The 23,027-nt window shown below is 34.0% G+C and overlaps 5 protein-coding genes across 5 annotated transcripts in view; 2 read left to right on the forward strand and 3 right to left on the reverse strand.

The window, feature by feature from the left end:
• The window catches only part of LOC123012364 (beta-lactamase-like protein 2 homolog), a 3,915-nt gene extending 2,971 nt beyond the window's left edge, over window positions 1-944 (forward strand). The window contains exons 4-5 of the mRNA XM_044410228.1: window positions 124-437; window positions 497-944. Of these exons, the coding sequence (XP_044266163.1) occupies window positions 124-437; window positions 497-757 (575 nt within the window). The 3' untranslated portion in view covers window positions 758-944. The remainder of the gene's footprint in view (window positions 1-123; window positions 438-496) is intronic.
• Window positions 945-2,837: 1,893 nt separating this feature from the next.
• LOC123014008 lies at window positions 2,838-12,490 on the reverse strand. Its single transcript, XM_044412893.1, has 11 exons — window positions 10,147-12,490; window positions 7,775-8,358; window positions 7,073-7,727; window positions 6,884-7,024; window positions 6,709-6,832; window positions 6,462-6,658; window positions 3,671-3,858; window positions 3,459-3,625; window positions 3,324-3,410; window positions 3,131-3,270; window positions 2,838-3,083 (listed from the first exon to the last, which is right to left on the reverse strand). The coding sequence occupies exons 1-11, from the start codon at window positions 12,238-12,240 to the stop codon at window positions 2,919-2,921; spliced, it is 4,542 nt and encodes a 1,513-aa protein (XP_044268828.1). The 5' UTR covers window positions 12,241-12,490; the 3' UTR covers window positions 2,838-2,918.
• Window positions 12,491-14,117: 1,627 nt separating this feature from the next.
• On the forward strand, window positions 14,118-18,372 carry LOC123013305 (mRNA-capping enzyme). Its single transcript, XM_044411745.1, has 7 exons — window positions 14,118-14,507; window positions 14,556-14,860; window positions 14,915-15,073; window positions 15,120-15,489; window positions 15,543-15,955; window positions 16,004-16,194; window positions 18,111-18,372. Exons 1-7 carry the CDS (start codon window positions 14,322-14,324, stop codon window positions 18,230-18,232), a joined length of 1,746 nt encoding a protein of 581 aa, XP_044267680.1. The 5' UTR covers window positions 14,118-14,321; the 3' UTR covers window positions 18,233-18,372.
• LOC123013306 lies at window positions 18,309-19,481 on the reverse strand. Its single transcript, XM_044411747.1, has 3 exons — window positions 19,297-19,481; window positions 18,907-19,142; window positions 18,309-18,856 (listed from the first exon to the last, which is right to left on the reverse strand). The coding sequence occupies exons 1-3, from the start codon at window positions 19,322-19,324 to the stop codon at window positions 18,389-18,391; spliced, it is 732 nt and encodes a 243-aa protein (XP_044267682.1). The 5' UTR covers window positions 19,325-19,481; the 3' UTR covers window positions 18,309-18,388.
• A 1,068-nt stretch (window positions 19,482-20,549) lies between these two features.
• Window positions 20,550-23,027, reverse strand: part of LOC123014009 (sialin-like) — a 3,921-nt gene continuing 1,443 nt past the window's right edge. Inside the window, exons 3-4 of the mRNA XM_044412894.1 lie at window positions 21,234-22,053; window positions 20,550-21,184 (exon numbers count right to left, since the gene is read on the reverse strand). Of these exons, the coding sequence (XP_044268829.1) occupies window positions 20,676-21,184; window positions 21,234-22,053 (1,329 nt within the window). The 3' untranslated portion in view covers window positions 20,550-20,675. The remainder of the gene's footprint in view (window positions 21,185-21,233; window positions 22,054-23,027) is intronic.

Consider the following 23,027-nt stretch of genomic DNA (forward strand, 5'->3'; position numbering starts at 1 on the left):
TTATTGAAGCCAGTATTTGGTTGAAATACTTTGATCGATTGAACATATCACAAATTGCCTAAAATTAAGATTGAAGCAATTATTTTATAAAATAACTTTGCTCTAAAATCCCCCTTTGTGTAGAGTACACCCAGGTGTGGAAGTACCCGCGAAGCGAGGGTGAGAGCCTCCCCGACGGCTGCACCATCGACTTCCTGAAAGACGGTCAGGAGTTCAGCGTCGAGGGGGCCACCGTGCGCGTGGTGCACACTCCTGGCCACACCACCGACCACATCGTCCTCCACCTAGTCGAAGAAAACGCAGTATTCAGCGGCGATTGTGTCTTAGGCGAAGGCACAGCCGTGTTTGAAGATTTGTACGACTACATGAACTCGTTGCAAGAGATTGCCGACTTGGAACCGGCGGTGGTCTATCCCGGTCACGGCAATGTCATCCATGTAAGTGAGACAAGTTCAAGTTTGTTTGGGTGATTGATAAGACATTGTTGTTGTTGCAGAGTCCGAAGGAGAAAATCGAGTTCTACATCCAACACCGGAAGGAGAGAGAACAGCAAATTTTGAATATTCTGATCAATAATAGACAGAAGCAGTTCAATGAAATGGAGTTGGTTAAAATGATTTATACGGATACTCCGGAGAAGTTGCTCAAAGCGGCCGAGTCGAATGTTAATCATCATTTAGTCAAGTTGTTGAAAGATAATAAAGTCGCGCAGTTTAATAACCTTTGGCAATATAATGATACTTGTAAAACGATCTGATTGTCGCAAGAAATTGTCTGTTCGTTGAACTGAAACAAGGCTGTTATCATTGCAATGTATTATATGTTCTGTTCTTTGTCTTTTGTATTGTTAAGGCTAGGTTAAGTTACTCTTATCGTTAAATGTATTATAATTTTAATTATTATAGTATTTAAATTGATATTAAAAAAATTGAAATCAAAAAAAATCTATTAATTTATTTCACACAACCATAGAAAACAGATTAAAAAGTACAGATGATGATGATTGATAGGGGACAACAGCTAATTTTAGGCCTTAGGGCTTCTTCGTTGACCTTGGAAATAATCAATATTTTAAAGAAATAATTTTCGGTGTTGTAATTTAATTTTTCTTCTCCCACACTTTAATTGATCGTTAAATGTTTTTCTCTATACCTTAATGATATCTACTCGTTAAGATACAGGCTTGTGACCAATGGGAATGCAACAGTTTTCGGTAAGAATTAATGAAAAGTTGTGTAAAAATGTGTGTAAGCGACACACTTATCAAAAATTTTACTCTCAGTTGATGGACTGGAGTTAAAATAAATTAATTTTTTTTAATTATTTATGACGAAAAGTATTTTGTTTTTGCAAAATTCTCCAACAGATCAATTTCCTTTTTAAGATACAATTTTCAACTTGATTTAAAAATTTACACTTTTTGATTTTTGAGTATCGCATGAAGTCATCGTCATTTTTTTCAACCAATTTTTCACCAATTCGATAGATCGAAATGACAACACCAAAATATTAAAGTTTTCGAAAAAAAATCATCCAAAAAGTGAAATAAGTAATATCAACTAAAAACAAACACAATTTTAAATGAAGCTGAGAAGTTTGTATTAAAAAAAATGACCGGTTCGAGCATTTTTGTCAAAACAAAATATTTTCAGTTTTAATAAATAAGATTTTTTCATAATTTTGGCGCTCATTGTATTACCTAATGAATAATGACCCTATTAATGAGCGTTTTTACTTGTTACCAAGTGATTTTAATGTCGACAACATAATACATTTTAGAAAATTTTACATTTAATTGAGCTTTTTTCGAATTTACCAAAGTAAGATCAACTGAAAAATATTAATTGTAACTGTATTTATGAGTTTATAAAACAACTAGTAATAGCTAGTCTATTTTGAGATTTTATAAATACGCCTTATCTAAATTTTTGTTATCCTGATTGATTGTAAACACTTTACTATAAGAATAAAACAATGACTAAATATCAAGTGGCTAGTAGATGATTATTGATAAAATGATAAAATATAAATGGAATTTTTACTCTGTTCAGATATTTTACCATAGGTAACGTAATTTTTTTGATTTCAGTTCATTCTTATTTTTTAACAGTGTATTATTATTTTCAACAAGTGAGTATTTTAATCACTATTATCTACAAGTGTGCAACAAGTTCGCCAATGAATATATCACAGGAGTAGAATAATCTAGTTTTTCTACTACTGCCAAAAGAGGAAATGATCATTATATAACAAAAATATTTATTTTCTATTTCATTTTTACCATAACATTCTTTGAGAAATAAGTAAAAAAGCAGGATGACATTTCATAAGAAGGAATTTTCTGTTTTAGTAGAAATGAATTATGTAAAACAACACATGGCAAAAATATACACAATCTAGTTCGCCATTAACAAAAAACATCATTATCTTGAAGCTCTTTTTATTTTTATCTTATTCGTTACGCTTAGGTATTTACCATTGTTATACAGGGTGTTTCACATAATTTTACGAGGCCTGCGCTTGTAAGATGCAATCAATAATACATATTCCGAAAATACGAACACGATTACAAATTTTGAAAAATTGAATTATCTTCTTTTTAATTAGTTCACTCTTTCAAAAATTACGTTTTTAGTTAATTAGAACAAATAATAATTGTTTCTGAAAAACTGCAGTTTAGTTTGACAACTACTCTCATGCGTTTCCAAAAATTAAATAGTTAGAAGTGTATTTTTTCTATCTAGTGTTTTGTGATTTTTGTATATTTGGGTGCGTACATTAGGCGCAAGCCTCGTAAAGTTATGTGAAACACCCTATAATTATTTATCAAAAATAAATTTATTATTTTCTGGTGTCGATATAATTTATTGTTACAAATTTAATTTAAACACAATCTATTTATTAATTAGTCTCAAAATTTATGGGATTTGAGTAACGTTCTTAATCCAGTCAATGTATGGGAACGTTCTGGTGTACCCAGATGGGTCCGGAGTCTCGCACCCATTGGTACTAATAAAAGTGGAAATACCAACATGCCAGTGATGGTGATTCAAAGTTGTCATCAAAGGACTACCGCTGTCACCCTTAAAAACGCAATAAAAATGCGAAAAGAAACCCATTGGGGACTTACTTTGCAAGTACCCTCGTTGTAATTTCCAGCCACACAAACCATGGTCTTGAAAATGGTATTAGCAAAGCTCAATTGACACTCATCATTGGGGATTGTGGTAACGGTTACGTAGTTAAGTTGGTTGGTAAGACCAGAGTTTTCTAAAATTTGATAAAATCAAAATTCACTCTGCAATAAGACTGGGGTTTTTTACCATCACTGGTTTGGCCCCATCCAAGAGCTATGTTATCCAAATTATCGATAAGGTCGACTGTTGGGAGATACACAGGCTTGATGTAATCTAAAAAATACAATTTAGTCTTCAGTACCACTTTACCAAAAAACCTACCAGTGTATGTGATTGGAAGATGGAATTTGATGAGTCCAACATCATTTTCCAGAGTGCTAGGGTTGAACTGGGGATGAAGAACAAAAGTGGATGTTGCCACAGTGACCCGATTGGGGTCATTTCCTTGCAAGGTGGTGGACCCCAACATAACTTGGAACGATACACCGCTTCAAAAACAGTCAATTTGGCCCATTTCGACCATCAAAACTTACCTGGAGATGCAATGGGCGGCGGTTAGGACCCATTGCTCGTCAAGAAGAGCCCCACCGCAGAAGTAAGTTCCGTCCTTGGTGCTCACATAGATGGCAGCCGCCGAGGGGAACTGTCCGGCTTTGGCGACGTCGCCGCCGATGATGCGGCCACTAAAGTCCTTCTTGGCGAGGAATTTAGAGACGGGTTTCTGGAAATAAGAGTTAAAAATTGTCAAGTCAAAAAATTATTCTACTTTGGCCGAGGCAAGGGCCACGAGGGCGATGCACAAAAAGGCAACCGAAACTTTCATTTTGGCGAAACTGTGCTGTGAAATTGTAGAAGTGGCTTATATATTTGCAAAAATATCTATGGAATGATAGATCAGATTAAGTGATCTATCAATGGATTATTCTTTTCCTCCGTTTGTCATTTTTACGTAGGTAGAAGATACGAGAACAGTTTAAAGTTCAAGAAAAAAAATTCAAAGTCCCTATATCAGTGTTTAACAGAGATTACGGTAATAAATTACCCTGAGTGTCTTGTAATCCGTATCATCGATAATGCTGTGCAGAAATTTTTTTGATTACTTATACTTATCTTCGATCATTTTGCATTTGATCAATCTTAGTTGCATTTTTTTCGAAATCGAAATCAAACGATAAACGATTTTATCCAGTTTGAAGTATTTTTCCATTTCCTGTTGTTAAAAACTTGCAAATAGTAGATAATTGTGATATGATCAATAAAAATAAAATAGGAATTATAAGTGAGGAGCGGCCTTTTAAAAAGCATTTTGTCCAAATTTGCATCTTTGCAGGAGACAACAAAAATTGTCCTTGTTTTAAGAAATAATTTTAATTTTTTATATCAGTGACAAGAAATGTGAAAAAATATGTACCAATTGGACACTAATTTTACGGCTGAAATACATTTTACAAAAAAACTTTAAAAACCTTTATCTCAATTCATAAAAACATATTTTGAAAGTCTGCTCCTCAAGTGCACTCCACACTACTCCAAAAAATTAAAGGAACAAAAGAATTTACCTACTACATTTTTTTGTGATTTTCCCAAAGCTGTATTTTAGTGAAAAATGGTGGTTTTTATATTAAAAAAATATTTATTTATGTTACAAGGCCGTGAACTAGGACTTTTTTTATGAGAATAAATATTATTTGGCAAGGCGAAGGCCGAGGCAAATAATCATTCGAATAAAAAAAAGATAGTTCACGGCCATACAAAATTTTGGGTGTGTTCTGGGTCAAGTAATCAAGTACACATTGGAATTACTGTTGTTAGTTACTTCAAGTTAAAATTAATTTATATACAAGTATAATTTGAAAATACAGAAGTTTTATAAAGAATTCCATATCCATTTATTAATACACCCTCTACAAACACTACAGGGTGCAACTGTGAAAAATTACTAAAATTAAAGTTTCGATCGAATCTTTACATAAAATTAAATTTAGCAGTGTGCTTTGGTATGATAACTAGGGTTTGCATAATAGTTGTTGTTTATTACTGTCATTCCTATTTAATTAAAAGTGGTGCTGTTTTTTGTGCTTTTTAAGGAAAAAAAAAAGAAAATTATTACCTGAAAAATCGAAAAAAAATTCATTCAAGACCTGTAAAAAAGTCTTTGTTGGCCGGTAAAAAATAGTAGATTGTTTAACAAGTAAAGAAAAGTGATGGTTTTCTAGCGAGTGAAAACAGATTGATTCACGAGTGTAACGAGTGAAAACAGATTGATTCACGAGTGTAACGAGTGAAACAAGTTTTCCCGAGCTAGAAAACTCACTTTTCTTACGCGTTGAACACCTACTTTTTTCGTGTACTTCACGAAAATTATAATTTTAAAAATAGAAATTGTCTTATTATTATTAGCAAAGTTATCCGTGTAAGAAAGTTTTGATAACTGTTTGGCACAATGTTATCAATTTCTATTAAGTACACGAAAAAAGTATTTTTTTTACGTTGTCAAGGCTTTATTTTACTACATATAAACAAATGTGATATTTCAAGACTCAAAATCAAGCAAAAAAAGTGACGTTTTTTTGACAGTTGCACACAAAAAAACATTTTAAAGTTTCAAGTTCCTAGTTTTAGATCTTTTGGCAAACATTTTTCTGAGCTACGGTTATCATTCAATCTTAAAAAACAGGCCGAAAAAAATGTTTTTTTTTTGTTTTTGATCCGCGGACATGGATAATTTTTTTTTGTTAAATCAGTGTATGGGCCGACTAGCTTGTTTACTTAGCATTATTTTGCTTTTTTATATTCTTTTTATATCAATTTGTCGCTGAGATATCTGACTTTGAATAAAAAAAGGATTTTTTTTCTTTGATCATTGATATCTCAGCAACCAATGACCGCACGGAGAATGTAAGGGTAGTTTCAAAAACTGGAATGAATGTCTTACAAGATCCTTTTGCAAGTTTTTGAAAAAAAATTCACCCTCAACATTGATTTAAAGGAAAAAGTAACTTTTTCAAAACTAGAAACTTATTGGTTCAAAATAGTTTTTTTACCATTTTTCACTGAGATGCAGCCTCTCAAAAATCACTTAACAATTTAGGAAATTTTTTACTTGACTAAAATCTGGTAATAATCGGAAACTGCCTTAGATAAGTTTTATTTTGAAGTTACCTCACTCTGAAGTGAGAAGTGAAAAAAGAAATTACAAATAATAAGATGCAATTTATTAGGTCATTCTTAGTGAAATAAAAAACCAAGAACAGAAACATAATTTATATTTCGTCATGATGTAGAATATCACTTTATTCCTTAATATTTAAGACTTATTCGTTACGAATGCACCGTACTAAACGTTTGTTGAGAGAAAGAATAAGTCATATCCACGACTAACTCAGGTGGATATCCTAAAGAGTCAATCGAATTATCAGAACACAGCGTAAAAGGACGTAAACTAAGAACTTGGTACTGTGCAACAGATCGGCTCAACCACTCAAGATCCACTGTAACCACTTTCAAAGCTTCCAACCAAGCTACAAAATACCAAAATCAAATCAGGTCAGAAAACTCGCCAATGACTTACTTTCATACAACTCCATATCTTCTGTAGCCTTTGCTTGGGTAACAATTACACAAATATACCCCATTTTATCCAGCAAATACTCCGGTGCTGGTACCACTTTACCTCCGAGCATTTTTATGACATTCTAAGACAAATTTTACTTTTAACCAAGGCTTTGTAAATACGGCACTATTACCTCAACCTCCTTTTGCGTGGTTGACATAAACGGTGCCGCTGCATGTATTTTATACCCTTTGAAAAGGGGGTTTGTCTGTCTTGTCAACCTCGCCTGTCGTGGACCCGGTATTCCAGACACATCCAACACCTCAAACGGTTCCTTCAAAACCACAATAAAACCATTTTCCGCTCAACCCCAAAAACTTACTTCCGGCACTATAGCATTCTTCTTTAGACACTCCTCCACCCACTTGAAACTCACCACCCAAATCCCTGCAGCAACGGCCGAAATAAATTTAATCGTATGATCTTTCAAACAATTTCTCTCGTCGACCGAAACCACCAAATGAGTTACTTTCGGGGAAAAACACGTACTGTACGATGCTAATTTCCTATTGGTCATTGACGAAAGTGCGATTACTTGATCGCGATTGATTCGACTACAAGCGATACAAGGTTTGGTCTGAGATTTTTGAGATTCTTGACTCTCTTGTGACTTGACATAATTCAAAATGCTTTTCTGTTTAGGGGTTTGATTCGGACGAATTGTTTGAGACGGAGGTTTCTTAATTATTGTCAGAGGAGAAAATTTGGATTGTTGAGCTGTTTCATACGGCCCCAAAATTCGGTTCTTTGGACGATTTTCCTGAACCGACGAATCTGTTATCGGCGAGAGACTTGGTAAAGTTTGAGTGTCGCGTTTTTGCGAAATCGGCGTGCTTGTTACTTTATTAATCACAGCCAGAGGGCGTCGTGGAGATACCGGAATCTGAAATTTCGGTATCTCGTCTTGTTGATCAACATTTTCGGAATCTTGGAATTCCATTGGTGGTGGCAGTGTTATGTTGAGGGGAGATTCGTCTCTGTAAATGTAAATAATTAAAAATTGCAAACTTAAATTTCCACTTACTTTTTTCTTGAGAAACTCGGGACTTTTTTCTGAGGCGTCGACTCGACAACATCTACATCACTAGTCTCACTCGCATTATCATCTGCGGGTTTTACTAATACGTTTTCCAGTATTTTAATTTTCGAGTTTTCACGTTGTAAAATTTCCTCAACTTCACGATCGCTCACAAAGTCGTTATAATTGATTTCATTAACGTTATTAGGAGTTATTGTCTTGTTAAGCACAAGACTTTCGTTTTTATCACTGATAAATAGCGATTCCGAAAACTGATTGTCTTTGTCAGCTTTTGAATTGAACAAATCTCTCCGGGTTTTTCTTATTGTATTATTATTAAGGTTGGCACCAGTTAAGGAATAGGGTTTGAAATAATCCAAGTCATCTTCTACTTCTGTAATTTTAGAGCGTTGGAGACTCTTTGGTGTGTTTTGTTTCTCGTTCTGTCCAGCAAAACGTGTAGGCTTTGTAGCTTTGTATATTATGTTTTCTAATTCTTCAATCTGTTCTTGTGTTCGGGTTTTCGGAGTTGGTTCGGTGGGTTCCGGTACCTCCTGCGCGTTTTTCTTAAGCAGATTAGTTAAATATTCCTGCAATAATATGATTAAACTTTCCATTAATTTTCTCATATGGGAAAAATCACGGGGGTTGACCGGTGCGTCATCTGACGTTTCTCCTCACCGCAATGACAAAACGTCAATTTTTTTGACGATCTACGAGTTAGAAGTTGTTTATTGATAAAAGTCTTGCTTTGTACGATTCTTTGCAAAGGCATTTAAAATTTAATGTAATAAATTGGAAATGAGGTTCTACCTGCAGTGTATTTATTACATCATTATGTTTTTCAATGTTTTTGGATGTTGTATCTAAAAATCGGAATTTTTAGTGTAAAATCGATTTTCTAAAGAACAGTGGGTAAGTTAAGAAGAAAACGGATACAAAATCTGCATTTCATAAATAGGAATCATCATAAACATAAGGAGCGTGGATAAGCAATTTTTTACATTGAGTTTTTTAGGGGTTTAAAACTATAGACGATCTTATGCATTCTTCCAGGAAAGAAAAAACAAAAAGTTGAAATTTAAGAAGTCTACAAAACAAAGTTGCATCTTACATCCTTCGAAAACAAACAATAAACGTTAAGAAGCTTCTATTCTGATCTTATAAAAACCAGAAAGTTACTTATGTGAGAGTCAAAATAATGCATCAATTTCAGTTTGTACTGTTAATTATTTCATGAAATAATGGATTTTTTAAACAACGCTCATATTTATCTCAAATATCTCAAATAGTGTGAGTACTACAACAGCATTTGAATGGTTTTTTATAAGATTGGTCCCATTTTTTGTAGAATAAATAAAGGATGATGGGGGGGCTAATTTTTATCGGTGACCCCTCATTATTTCAATTTTTTACACTAACACAAGTGCATTTATGCCTGATTTCATGGAAGTTACTTAATCGTAAGGAATTATTAAAAGAAACCAAAGAGACTCAGAACAAAGCAAGAAATGAACCAATAAACGAAAAATACTTGCAAATTATACCAAAAAGTCAGTGTCAAATTGACAAATTCACTTGAACATGACATTTAAGTGGTGTAGTTGAAGTACATACTATGTGTATAAAAAGTATGGAACCAAGCGTTTTTTTCGTAAACTAAGCACTTTACGAAAAAAATAATTAGTTAGCGTAAAGTACAACTAAAATGTGACTATTTATCTAGAATTAACGTTTTTCGAAATTTCTTTTAGTTTTTGAGTTTTGGAATTTTTTTTAAACGGCAACCCATCATAATAATTTTTTTAATAGAAGATTATGATCCAAAAATGACCTCTAATTAAATAAAATTATTTTTTAATCAGTACTTTTTTTAAATAAATTGTCTAAGCACCTGTATAGAAATCAGGGGTCTCCAATAATAAAATACATGAAACAACCACTTCGGAAAATCTTCGTAATGAGCTCGGAACGCAACTTTAACATTTTATTTAAAAAAAGTACGGGCTAAAAAACAATTTTATTTAATTAGAGGTCATTTTTAGATCAAATCAAAAAATTATCATGGTGGGTTGCCATTAAATTTTTTTTTTCAAAACTCGAAAACTAAAAGAAATTTTGAAAAATGTTATTCTTGATAAATGGTGACATTTTAATTGTACTTTACGCTACACTAATTATTTTTTTCGTAAAGTGCTTAGTTTATGAAAAAACCGCTTGGTTCCATACTTTTTATTCACCTGGTATGTAAATTAATGTTCAAGGCTACCATCCTTAAAGACCCTTTAATTGTTTCAACTTACATTGTGATAGTATTTTTTATTTCACTTTTGTGTTGGTAATGATTTTTACTCCTGATTTTTACTATTTATACTTACATCATAGACAGAATCGTCACTCTCCTCCGAAATTAAAACGATTTCCTCCCCTCTTCTACTCTCGTCATCCACACATGTAGAAAAGGCAACCGACAAGTCATCACGTATGAATTTCGCACACGGTCTTTTCGACTTACTCCCTTCGCCCCCAACTGGACTTTCCGTTTGGCCCCTTTTGACCCCTTTGACACTCTCTTTTCCGGTTTCATCCGTCACAATCAAACAAGACTGTCCACTATCCCTATTTTTCTCTACAGTTTTTTGCTCACAACCCTTCATTATATCGTCTGTATTGAAATCAAAGTCACTATCGTCCCCAAAAGGGTCACGTTGAGACTCCTTTGCCTCGGTTTCTTCATCCCCACTGTCTCTAGACCTGAAACCGGGTTCTAACGCTTTGGCTACTTCTCCCATCTCACGTTCGTCAATAAACATGAGATCAGATGGAGTCGATGTGGCTGAAGTTGACTCCCGGTGTAACAATTGAGGAACATCGTCGATTTTTTCAGTTTGGACTTCACTACTTATTTTCTTAGTTTCAGGTTGGTGTAGTACTTGAGAAATATTGTTGATTTTTTCAGTTTGTACTTTAATACTTATTTTCTTAGTTTCAGGTTGGTCCAATACTTGAACATCATCGATTTTTTCAGTTTGGACTTCAATACTTATTTTCTTAGTTTCAGGTTGGTGCAATACTTGAGGAACATCGACGATTTTTTCAGTTTGGATTTCAATACTTATTTTCTTAGTTTCAGGTTGGTGTAGTACTTGAGGAACATTGTCGATTTTTTCAGTTTGGACTTCAACACTTATTTTCGCAATTTCAGTTTGGGTATTTTTATGGCAATTTGAGTTATTGAGTGCAAATGTATCAGTTTGTATGGAAATATTCGTTACGTTTGGCTCACTCTGAACCAAGTTTTGAATAGGAGACGTCTGAGTTGAACTATTTTTATCAAAAGTGCTAAATAAATGTTTGATTTCGGTCACCAAAGGCCATATTTCCCTCAAATGCTCCCTTTGAGTGTGTTTCAATTTTCTCACCAGCGTTAGAAAATTTTTGCCGACATTTATGGCGTTTTGAAGGGTGAAACTTACGTCTGTACATCCACTAATTGAGTCATTTTGGCCCATAATTTTTCCCATATTCTCAATGAAATATTTTTCTAGAAGGTCATAATCATAACACGGAAAACTATCCTTCTCCTTTTCCACATTGGTGTCTTTTTTATCGCCGCTCAGTAGCATGATATCCAATTGTTTGGGTTTTTTCGGAGTGATGCTTCTGCTCATGTCTTTGATTCTCTCCCATCCAGATGTGTTGGAATTCTTCTTGTCCTGTAACATTTCCCGTTCTATATTATCCAAATACTCGTCTTCCATCAAATCAATTATTTCCATGGCGTCTTTTGGGGCAGGAATGTAGACTTCTTCATCTGTGACTGCGTCCTCAATGTGGTAATCCTCCAACTCGGGGGTGTCTCCAGCTAAAGAATGTCTCTTACTCCTGCCACTAGGGCCGTTTTTTTTAATGCGGATATCCAAAGACCGTGCTCGGAGTTTGTAAGGACTCCGCCGATGTTTCACGTTTCGTTTTCTTGCTCTTTTGGCACTGGGGGTGTTTTGTTGTGACACTGACGGCATGTCAAAAGTCGCAGCTGTGTCACTGACCGCTGAACAGCAATCTTGGGTTTGAGTTTGGGTAAGCCGATCAAAAGCGTTTCGGTTATCATTCAACCACTGAACGATTTCCTCGCGATTTTTACAATCATGAAATTCCAACAAATGTGTGTCATTAGCACGACTTGCTTTCCTTTTATTCGAATACGTTTTTATGTTTTTGTGAAGATTGACAAATCCTGGCTCTAGCAATCTATCAAACAAGTCTTCCTTGTCTTCAACGGGATCCACAATGTTGAAACCCTTAAAAGGACTAGTCTCGGAGTTGGAACTGAGCGGACTTTGCGTTTTGGGGGCATTTTGACGACTTGTCTGGGGCACAGGTGACCCACTTTTTTTGTTGCTAGATGACTTGCTTCGCGAAGATGACGACCTCTTTTTCCTCCCTCGGCCAGATTTGCTGGATTTGGCCATACTGGCATCACTCTAAAACCGAAAAATCTACGGAATTCAAACACTAAACTTAGAGGTTAGGCGTGCAAACAATTGACGATCGGGTAGTGGGTGCCAACTTGAATTCGCCACTTTTTAATTTCTCGGTGGTTGTTTTTACACTTTTTTAGTAACTTGACAGATCAAAAGAGCGACAAATTAAATTCATTGTAAATGTAAACAAAACTTTTATTTATTTGGCGCTTTTTAAATAAATTTGTCTACTAATAACTTGTTGGCAGTGTGCCAAATCAAAAACATAAAATTCACCAGATCTGAATTGAAAAACTCACCAGATTGTAAAAACGCAGTTTTCAGCTTAAAAATGCGCTTAAACTATTGAAATAAGCAAAAATGACATGCATTTCGGTTAATTGTGATTTTTCGGTCTGTTTTCAAGAAAATTTTGCGAAATAATTGCGTTTCTGAAAAACATGCTAAAATGCTCGAGAATTGTAATTTTAGACTTAATTTCTTGATTTTTTAGTTTGTTTTAGCGAAATGTAGTGATAAACTTGAGATTTTGGTACAAAAACGCGCTTAATAGCATTTTCGGTCAAATTTTGTGGTTTCTCAGCTTATTTTTGCCTTAATTTTGCTTAAAAATCAGTTAAATCGAGTGAAACATACAAACTATCATCAATATCAATCATTTTTGTGAATTTTGGCGTGTTTGGATAAGATTTTTTTAAATAAATGACTCTCTGGTTTAAAAACGAAGTAAGTCGGACGAAAAAATTAAAAAATGATATCAATTTCGATTTAATTTTGTAATTTTTTAGCCGGTTTCAACGCAATATTTCGAAGTTTTAGTGTTTTCATCTCTCAAAAACATGCTTAAACACTCGAAAAAGGCAAAAAACCGCCGTTTTTTGGGCTTTTTTGTTGAATTTGTGGCTAGTTTTTAACAAAATTTTGTGTTTTTAGCGAAAAAAGCATTCGAAAAAAACATAAATAAGTTGTTACTTTCGATTCTGTTTAATAATATCTCGTAAAAAAACGAATAGGACTATTTTTAACCCATGTGGTGTTTTTCGATTATTTTGTCTTCGAGAAAATTTGACGAAATGATCAAGTTAAAGCCTAAGAGTTAGGTAAAAATATTATAATATAATATTTTTTTATAACAATTAAGTGATTTTTGAAATGCTATGGTAAACTCTCATCGTGAAAAAAATAGAGTTTTCGGCTTAAAAATTTGCTTGTACAGTTGCGGAATTAAAATTTCGGGCACTATTGTCACTTTCAAAATGTAAACTCTAAAACAATCTTTACATTACACTAATAACCTCAGTTTTTACTCTTGTCAAGTTTATGTCAATTTGACTTATTTACTTTCAAAAATAGTGATTTGAGACATAACAACGGGTAGGCAGCAGATCAAAGCGATGATTTAATTACACTAGTTCAATTAAGTTAGGCAAATTGTTTATTTAACAATTTTAATAACGAAAAAAAGTTTAATTGTCAAATGTCAGTCATGATGACAATAAAAGGTAGTTTACAGTGACTTTTGAAAGTGACAGAAAGATACTGCCCGAAATTTTAATTCCGCAACTGTGCTTTCAAAAAAGGAAAAAAATTATATCATTTTCCAACTAATTCTGTGTTTTTTGGCATGTTTTTAACCAATTTTGCGTTTCTAGCTGAAAAACGTGCTAAAACTATCAATTTTTCAAGTTATTTTTTTTAATTCTCAGTTTTTTTAGCAAAATCTCGCAAAGAAACCTAAGGTTGTAGTACAAAAACGTGCTTAAAAACATTTTTGGCTTATTTTCAAAATTTCAAATCACCAGATCTGGTGAAATTTCACCACACCTGCTGGAAACACTGCTTGTTGGTGAAATAAGTACATCAGTGTTGCCACTTTCGTGTGACAAGTCGTCAAATGGGTCAACAAAGCAATATGTGCCGTTTTGGGTGAAGTCTGAGTGCAAATCGTGGCAGTGTTCAATGTGAAACCGATTTGGGGTGGAATTTGCATAATTTTCGCTGGTGTGGTGGCTGTTGTTGAGTTTTGTTGCGACTCCTAACCTCACTTTCTCAGCTGAGAGTGGGTGAGAATGAGTCGAAGAGCCCCCGGTCCTGTGCCCAATCGGTGGATGCACTGTCCCCGTAAAGCCGCCGACTTGATAATGGGTTATTTCATGGCTTTTAAAACCCCTTTGAGTAACAGTTTTGATAGTCTAGTGCCCCCCGAATGTCGGTTTCCTCCGAAAATGCTGTTCGATTTGTGTAAAACAAAGAAGGTTGGTTTTTTCGTCGAATTATGCACGTTTTCTACTGGTGGGTTGCAGATTAAGTTTGGCTTGTGGATAGATTTAACGAATACGACGAGGTTTTATGACAAGGAAGAAGTTGAAGATGAGGGTTGTAAGTATATTAAGTTGCAATGTCGCGGACACGGGGAGACGCCGTCGAAGGAGCAAACGAACACTTTTATTCAACTGGTGCACAACTTCATCACGCATCACCCGTTAGAGAAAATCGCTGTGCATTGTACTCATGGCTTTAACAGGACCGGATTTCTGATAGTCTCATATTTAGTTGAAAAAATGGACATGGAGCTAGAACTAGCGATTGAGACGTTTGCCAAAATGAGGTTTTTTGATCAAATTTAAACGAAACTGGTTTCAGTAAATTTGATCAATTTTAGACCTCCGGGTATTTATAAGGGGGACTATTTGACTGAATTGTACAGTCGGTATGACGACCCCGCTGATACCCCTCCACCCCCTACTCTACCCGACTGGTGTTTCGAAGATAACGATTCTGAAGCCTCGCAAAATAATCGCGAAGAAGCTTCCTCCTCAAAGTAAGCTAAAAATTTTTCATGTAATAAAAATGTGACTTTTGTTAAGTTATGGGTCGTCACGAAGAGGCGTCTCACAAGCTAAATTCATGGAGGGAGTCCCGGGGGTGACACTTTTCACCGAACAACCGAAAGCTTTCCAAGTACAGAAAAAAGTCCAAGTTATGTGTGAATGGAAGAAAAAGGGCTTTCCTGGGTGTCAACCCGTGTCAATGGATAACAATAACATAACTTTGTTACACCAGAAACCTTATAGAGTCTCTTGGAAGGCTGACGGGGCTCGATACATGATGCTCATTGATGGACCCGATGAAATTTACTGTTTTGATCGCGATCACAATCCGTTTAAAGTCACTGGACTCACTTTCCCACACAGGAAGGATCTGCGAAAACATTTGAAAGACACCCTACTTGATGGGGTGACTATTTTTCAATTTTGTAGAAACTGAAAAAAACAGTTGTGTTTTTTTAGGAAATGGTGATTGATAAAGTCAACGGAGAGGACATTCCCCGCTACTTGGCGTATGACATTGTCAAATTCGAGGGTCAAGACGTGGGCAAGATGCCCTTTTACCCCACAAGATTGCACTGTTTGGAAAATGAAATAATCAAGCCTCGCTATATGGCGATGGAAAACGGTCTCATTAACAAGGCCTCCGAACCTTTCAGTGTGAGAAAGAAGGATTTTTGGGAGATAACTCAGGCAGCAAGTTTATTAGGTGAAAAGTTTGCGAAGGCTTTGTCGCACGAGCCCGACGGTTTGATTTTTCAACCGTCGAAAGAGCCCTATTCGCCGGGCCGTTGTGACGAAGTACTCAAGTGGAAGCCCCTCAATATGAACTCGGTCGATTTTAGGTTGAAGATTGTGAAGGAGGAGGGGGCGGGGTATTTTACTCGAATTTTTAGTCAATTTTATTTTTGCTTGTTTTGTAGAATTGTGTCTCGAAAAGTCGGGCATTTATATGTGGGACACTTAGACAAACCGTTTTCGAAAATGAAGTACACGAAAACTTTGAAGGATTTAGATAATAAAATTATTGAGTGTACGTTTGAGGATAATCAGTGGAAATTTATGAGGGAAAGGACTGATAAGTCGTTCCCAAACAGTTTTAACACTGCTAAAGGTACAAAAATTTATGATTACACAAGGTGACAAAAAAAAAAGTCATGTCGTGACAACTTGACAAATTTTATATCATTTTGTTCGTCTCAGTGAGACAAATCAAATGCACTAAAAAAAAATTTAAAAAGTCCACACACTTTGAACAAAATATTTTTTTTCTAATTTAAATGAATTTAAAATACTTTAACTTTAAAAGATCATTACTCAATAACTATTACGCCGATTTCCTTCAAATAAAGACCATTTTAAAGCGAAGGACTTGCCCTTTAGAATGATGTAAAATTTGAAATTGAATATTGGCAAACTTTTCTTCGAACAGTGTTCGAAGAAGTTCGAAGTAAATCGAAATAATCTAAGAAAAACCCTACGAGTAATTTTTTTTTTCATCATTACCATCGTGTAGAGCATCTCTTTATTATTTGTAATCCAAATTTTCAACAAAATATACCGAGTAGTTTTCAAGATATGATTTTTTGAAGTTATGGTTTGTTAATAAACCATTGCTCCATATAGAAGAAATGTATGTTAATCTTACTTAAAATTGCATTTTTATAAAAGTATTTGTTTTAAGACTCTTCTTTTGCTTAAAAATGGTCAATTGCATCTTCTTTCTTCTAATTACAATAAACAAAAACTGTTTGTTTACTTAAAACAAATAAAGAGTACCTGCGTACTAATTAAAGCAAATGAAGAGTTTTTTTGTTGTAAAAATGACCATTGATCATTGAGTAGAGAGGATCTAGAAGTTTAAGGCACGAGTCTTAAATATAAGGGCAAATCTTTTTCAAATCAAATCACTTTCCATTCAGATTTTGACTTGTTCACTTTGTTCTATCTTTTTTTTTGAAAATGTTCTAAGCAAATGCTTTCTCATCACTTTCGAGTGATGTTAAATGCAATAAGTCACCTGATTTATTTTGTTGGTACATTCTACGATTAGCTTCAGTTAGGTTGTAGGTAGTAGTTGTTGTGATAACAGTTGCACACGAAGCCACTGACTTATTGCATTCAACGTCAGTAGAAAGTGATGAAAAAGCATTTGCTGAGAACATTTTCAAAAAAAAGTTCAGAAAGCTAGAACAAAGTGAACAAGTTGGAATCTGAATGGAAAGTCATTTAATTTGAAAAAGATTTGTTCTTATATTTAAAGCTACTGCTTTAAACTTCTAGATCCTTTTTGCTCAATGATCAGTGATCATTTTTAGAACAAAAAAACTCTTTATTTGCTTTAATTAGTACGCAGGTGCTCTTTGTTTGTTTTAAATAAAGAAACAGTTTTTGTTTATTCTAATTAGAACAAAGAAGGCGCAATTGACCATTTTTAAGCAAAAGCAGAGCCTTAAAACAAATACTTTTATAAAAATGCAATTTTAAGTAAGATTAACATGCATTTCTCCGATATGGCGCAATACCTGAATAGCAAACTTTAACTTCAAAAAATCATATCTTGAAAACTACTCGGTATATTATTTTAAAAATTTGGATTCTTACTAATAAAAAGATGCTCTACACGATGGTGACGAAGAAAAAAAAATTACTCGTAGGGTTTTTCTTAGATTACTTCGATTTACTTCGAACTTCTTCGAACACTGTTCGAAAAAAAGTTTGCCAATATTCAATTTCAAATTGCATATCATTCTAAAGGGCAATTCCATCCCTTTAAAATGGTCTTTATCTGAAGGGAATCGGCCTAATAGTTATTGAGTAATGATTTTTTAAAGTTAAAGTATTTTAAATTCATTTAAATTAGAAAAAAAAATATTTTGTTCAAAGTGTGTAGACTTTTTGAAATTTTTTTTAGTGCATTTGATTTGTCTCACTGAGACGAACAAAATGATATAAAATATGTCAAGTTGTCACGACATGACTTTTTTTTGTCGCTTTGTGTTATGTTTCTGTTATGATCAAATTTTTTAGCCGTTTGTGGCAGCATTAGTAATCCTATAACTAAAGAAAAGTTGTTGGATTATATTGAAAGGTATAGATTTGACGACGATAGTGAGATGATGCCACCACCTGCACGAAGAATACGAAGATGATGAATGATCGGTTTTATGTAATTTTTTTTCAAGATAATTTTTTATGACAGATACAAGGAGATTGATGCACCATATCGATCCTCAAAACGTAATAATCTTTAATTAATTTATAAAATATACGAATCTTGAGCTGAGCAAAAACAGAATGTCTTATTCTTACAACAAACTCTTATATTCCAATGTAACAGTGGGCGTCTCCTTGCCAATAACCGTCCCAAAATTTTTGCCCTCAAACTCAAACTCCTCGAAGTCCTTTTTAGCCACAATCGTCCAGTCCAGTTTCCTTCCGATTTTTTGCGTGATGATGGTGGTGAAGATGGCAGAAACGATTTTCGGTGCTGGTTCTAGACTAAGTTTTTGCCCATCTACAGGCTTCTTGACGTTGGTTCCTTTCAGTAAACTTCTACCAACGTCGAGAGTCGCCTCAGCGAGTTTTAGTCCAATGCCTTGACCTCTGTACTCCGGCAAGGTCGTCAGAAACATTAATTCTAATATGCAGTCGGTTTTGCAGTGGTCAAAAAGATTGCAAAGGCTGTCGATTTCGACCATCAGTTGAACGATGGCTTTTGATTTGGGATTTTTCCAGGATTTGGAAAGGGTTTCAAAGGCTGGATTGTCCCTCACCTGAAACGAAAATATCACTTTTGTTATAAATTACGTTCTGGGTTGAGTACTTGTAGCTTATTTAAGGCCGCACCAACAACTTTGTTCTTAGTCTTGTCGATTGCTATGAGCGTTACTCCATCTTTGGCCGCTGCTGAGGTTAATTGGCGAAGTTCTTTTAAAGCTTCTGGATCTTTTGCGATCTCAAGAACTTTGCTTACGTTTTCGTACCGGAAAAAGGAAATGTCTATTAAATTTAGAGTCTCGTCCACATATTCGGCCGTCAACTGTTGACACTGTATAGAATCTGCGAAAGATGTAATTAAACAGAGTTTTTGTTTATTAGAGTTGTAAAGTTCAACGGCATTTCAGGGTCACACAATTATTGTTTTTAAATTATTTTAAAAGCCGTTAATTGGTTAAAAAAACTATATTATGTACGAAAGCAAATAAAAACTTACCATTGATTGGCCACACTTTGAAATCCATTTTTTGTGTTATTTACCTACTTGTTAGGAAGCTTTCGTTTGGACTGATGTTGGGAGTAGGAGTGTTGGAATTACTAATAATTTAAACATCTGGTTGCGTCGTGGATGAACCAGCAGCAATTGTTATCAGTAAAAATAATAGATTGTGACAGTTGATGATTTTGTTTAAATTTGGTATTAAATACAGATAACTGGTTCTAAGTGTCATTATTTACAATTACTTTCATAAATTCATTATTGCTAGTTTTTGAAGTAATTAATGTGTTATATAATTTACATTACATTTACTATCATTGCTATCTGATTGAAATATTCTTGAAATTTATGATTATCACGAAAATTGTTATGGATTTAAAATATCTGCTATTTCCGTTTTTTCCATTAAATTTAATAAATGATTAGATCATACTCGTATATGATATATCATCGTTAAAGTTGAATACTCATTTCCTCTTTGGGTTTTCAATTTTATTATTGTCATCATAATAATGAGAAAAATAATAAATCCAGTTTGTTTTCTAAAAGTTAAAATAGAATAGTTGTGACTCAGCAATTTTAGTTAAAAAAACTGTTTAATAAATAATAGTTAAAGGTTGTTTCACGTCTGAAATAAAATTTAATTTTTTAACAAAGATTGTATTTTAATTATAATGGAACTACACCAGAAAGCGTAAGATATATTTCTTACTACTTACTACTACTTCTGAAAGTATTAATTGTAATTCAGAACCGTAAACTGAATTTCAGAAACCATCAGATGTAATTCAGATTAATTAATTTAACTTCAGACAGCGTAAATTGAAATTCAGATTAGTCAATTGTATTTCAAAAAGTATTAGTTATAACAGAACAGTAAATTTAATTTCATGTTACATGTAATTCAGAAAATATCAATTGAAATTCAGTTGAGTAACTTACTGTTTTCTCAAAATGAAGTTTACACAAAAACACGAATTATTTTATTTTCAAAATTAAAGAATTACATAAACTTGGTATTTTATAAAATAAATAAGATATTTTATTTTCTAAGGGATTTTTAAATGAAAATAACAAATTTTGAATTACAATTGTCGAATTCTCAATTACAAATGAAATGACAAACTGTGAATTACAATTAACACTTTCTGAAATACAATTGATTAATCTGAATTACAATTTACTCTTTCTGAAATTAAATTATCTAATCTGAATTACAATTAACGTTTTCTGAAACATATCTTACGCTTTCTGAATTACACTTGAAAAAGGTGTAGAAATATTGCTTATTTAGTCTTAAGCAAAATATACCTACTCTAGAATTTCTTAAAATTTTTAGGCGTGATAAACTTTTATCGGCCCATTCCATGTACTACCTAACAATCTAATTTTATTTGTTCTGTTGCCTCCGTTTCTTCATCAACCCTGTTTGAATTCCATTCCTGCAATTCCGAAGTCCCGAAACAAATAAAAACTAAAAAAGATACAACATTAGCACATGCTAATATCCAAAACAGAAATTGCCATTGTTCAAAACTGTGTTCGTTTTTGACAAAAGCGGAAAAGAGCTTTGTTGACAAATAACCAGCGAAACCGCCAAAAGTGGCAGATATTCCATTAATGCTTCCTGAGTAATTTGGTGCAAAATCCATTACGTTGGAGAGTATCGCAGCACTCGACAAACCGCAAAAAGCTTGCCAGAGTATTAACGCAACAATTGCGACAATTCGGTTGTAACCCCAAAAAGACAAAATGGTGAGTACTGTGAAACAACCCCAGAAAAGAGTTCCGGCGAAAATTGTTCGTATTGTAAAAACAGAAAATGTGTTCAGTCTTCGCCATCTATCAGCTAAGCAGCAAGTAAAAACAGCTGTACAATAAGTTGCTAGAAAAATTTCTAATAAATTGTGAGCATTTTTAAGTACAAATTTTACCTAAAAAGGGCAAACCAGATAATCCCCCGTTTGTTTTAATATCGAAATTGAGAATTTGGTCCAAATATAACGGAAGGTAATTGACGGCAGTATTAACATTGAACAGGACACCAGAATATGAAACAATGAAAGCCCAAACAGGCCTCGACGTTAATATTTTTGGCCAAGGACTTCGTTTCTTCACTGTTGTCTTAGCGATTTCCTTTTCGAGTTTCTCCAATTCGTCCTTTTTAATCCTTGGATGTTTTTGAGGTGAATCATAAATCAGATAAAACCAGGAAAACGACCCCAACATAGTCATACTCCCGCTTATATAAAACACACAAGGCCACCCCCAATAGTCGATCAAAATGCCGGAAAAACTCAGCGTCAGTGTTAAACCGACCTGACTGGCTAGTATATGAGACATGAATTTTGAGATATTTTTGGCAGGAATCCATTTTGGTACAATGGGAAAAACGGCTGGAAAGGCTGCTCCCGCGCTTAAACCCACCCCAAATCTGACACACCACAGGCAGTAATAGTTCAAATAGGCCGCAGGTGGGGTGAGTAGTGTTAAAAAACCATTCAGGAACATTACTACGGTTAGAACAATCCGGGCACCATAGATTTCAGCAAGACGGCCTCCTGGAATAGGGCCGAAAACAAAGCCCCAAAAAAGTGAACCCAGAATGTCGTGTTTTTGGTTCTTCGTCCAGTTGAATTGGGTGCTGTTGGAGGTCATGTCCACTATTGCTATTGACATGTTGATTCTGCTCATGTATTGGAAAATGTAACACAGGATGACCATAATTGCCAAAATGCGTGTGCATGTTAAATACTCTGTATTAAACAATATGTTTTATTTTATTTTTTTTAATCATAACATACCTTTGCGATTTGCCATACTAGTGAAATGTTAGTCGAATTTTAACAAAAAATTAGTTTTTTAGGCATTTTAATTATTTACATTTAAATTTTAAAGTGTTGCGTCGTTTAATACCGTAGAAAACTAATGATCGCTTTGTAAGGTAGTAAATAAACATACCCACTATCATTGTAGTGATAAAAATATGGTTAATTCATTTTAAATGCAACGTGGAAAAAACTTGTGAAAAAATAGTAAATATATTAATAAAGAACGCGTTTCGTAAGTTTTGTGGAACGAGTTCAGGTTTATAAATGTCACAAAGTTTGAAAATTACAATTTTCGAAGTGTCAAGTCTTGAATATTCTTTAAAATTTTGTTGAATTAACAATGAATGCTGCAAATATTTTATGCGCACCACCTGAAATAAGAGAAATTGCTCAAAACGCCGCTGAAAATCACGATTACCAACTTCTAGAAAGTAAATTGTACTAGTCTATTTCAGCACCCGAATTGGTGTTGAAATGGCTCATTAAAGCATCCGTTTTGGTATCGAAATAAGCTTTATTCCTAATTCCTAATCGTGTTATTTTCGGAATAATTGAACTAGTTGCAAAAAGTAAAATTATTTAGCTGATCGAAAGGTTGTAAAGTTGGTTTTCTTTCTTAGTGGTCAATATTCATTTACATTATTGACCAAGGGCAAGGATTAGAGGTGGGTAAATACCGATATTGGGGGGACTATAATGATAAAAACAAAACCTCTTTGTGTTAAGACACTTGTCTATTTGTTTATTACTTATCCAAGTTTATCTTTATTTTAACAAAAAATACAAATAAAATCGCGATAGTAAACTTATTTTTTCTTATAATTTCAACGTTGTTTCGCTTTGTAGTTTTTCCAATTCGGTTTTGTCAACTCGTTTACTCCATTTTTGTTCCTCTCC

Source organism: Tribolium madens, unplaced genomic scaffold (genome assembly GCF_015345945.1).
Source record: "Tribolium madens isolate multiple individuals breed KSU strain unplaced genomic scaffold, Tmad_KSU_1.1 Scaffold_96;HRSCAF=242;Tcas5.2_LG5, whole genome shotgun sequence".
NCBI lineage: Eukaryota > Metazoa > Arthropoda > Insecta > Coleoptera > Tenebrionidae > Tribolium > Tribolium madens.

Excerpts from the sequence above, each read along its gene's own strand:
- LOC123014008 (XM_044412893.1), bottom strand. The coding sequence starts at position 12,240 with ATGGCCAAATCCAGCAAATCTGGCCGAGGGAGGAAAAAGAGGTCGTCA. Across the intron at positions 6,659-6,708 it reads AGATATGGAGTTGTATGAAA|CTTGGTTGGAAGCTTTGAAA; the intron begins GTAAGTCATTGG and ends GGTATTTTGTAG. Across the intron at positions 3,626-3,670 it reads GCCGCCCATTGCATCTCCAG|CGGTGTATCGTTCCAAGTTA; the intron begins GTAAGTTTTGAT and ends CTGTTTTTGAAG.
- LOC123013305 (XM_044411745.1), top strand. The coding sequence starts at position 14,322 with ATGAGTCGAAGAGCCCCCGGTCCTGTGCCCAATCGGTGGATGCACTGT. Across the intron at positions 14,508-14,555 it reads ATTTGTGTAAAACAAAGAAG|ATTAAGTTTGGCTTGTGGAT; the intron begins GTTGGTTTTTTC and ends GGTGGGTTGCAG. Across the intron at positions 14,861-14,914 it reads GAGACGTTTGCCAAAATGAG|ACCTCCGGGTATTTATAAGG; the intron begins GTTTTTTGATCA and ends GATCAATTTTAG.
- LOC123013306 (XM_044411747.1), bottom strand. The coding sequence starts at position 19,324 with ATGGATTTCAAAGTGTGGCCAATCAATG. Across the intron at positions 19,143-19,296 it reads CAAAGTGTGGCCAATCAATG|ATTCTATACAGTGTCAACAG; the intron begins GTAAGTTTTTAT and ends CATCTTTCGCAG. Across the intron at positions 18,857-18,906 it reads CGGCCTTAAATAAGCTACAA|GTGAGGGACAATCCAGCCTT; the intron begins GTACTCAACCCA and ends TTTTCGTTTCAG.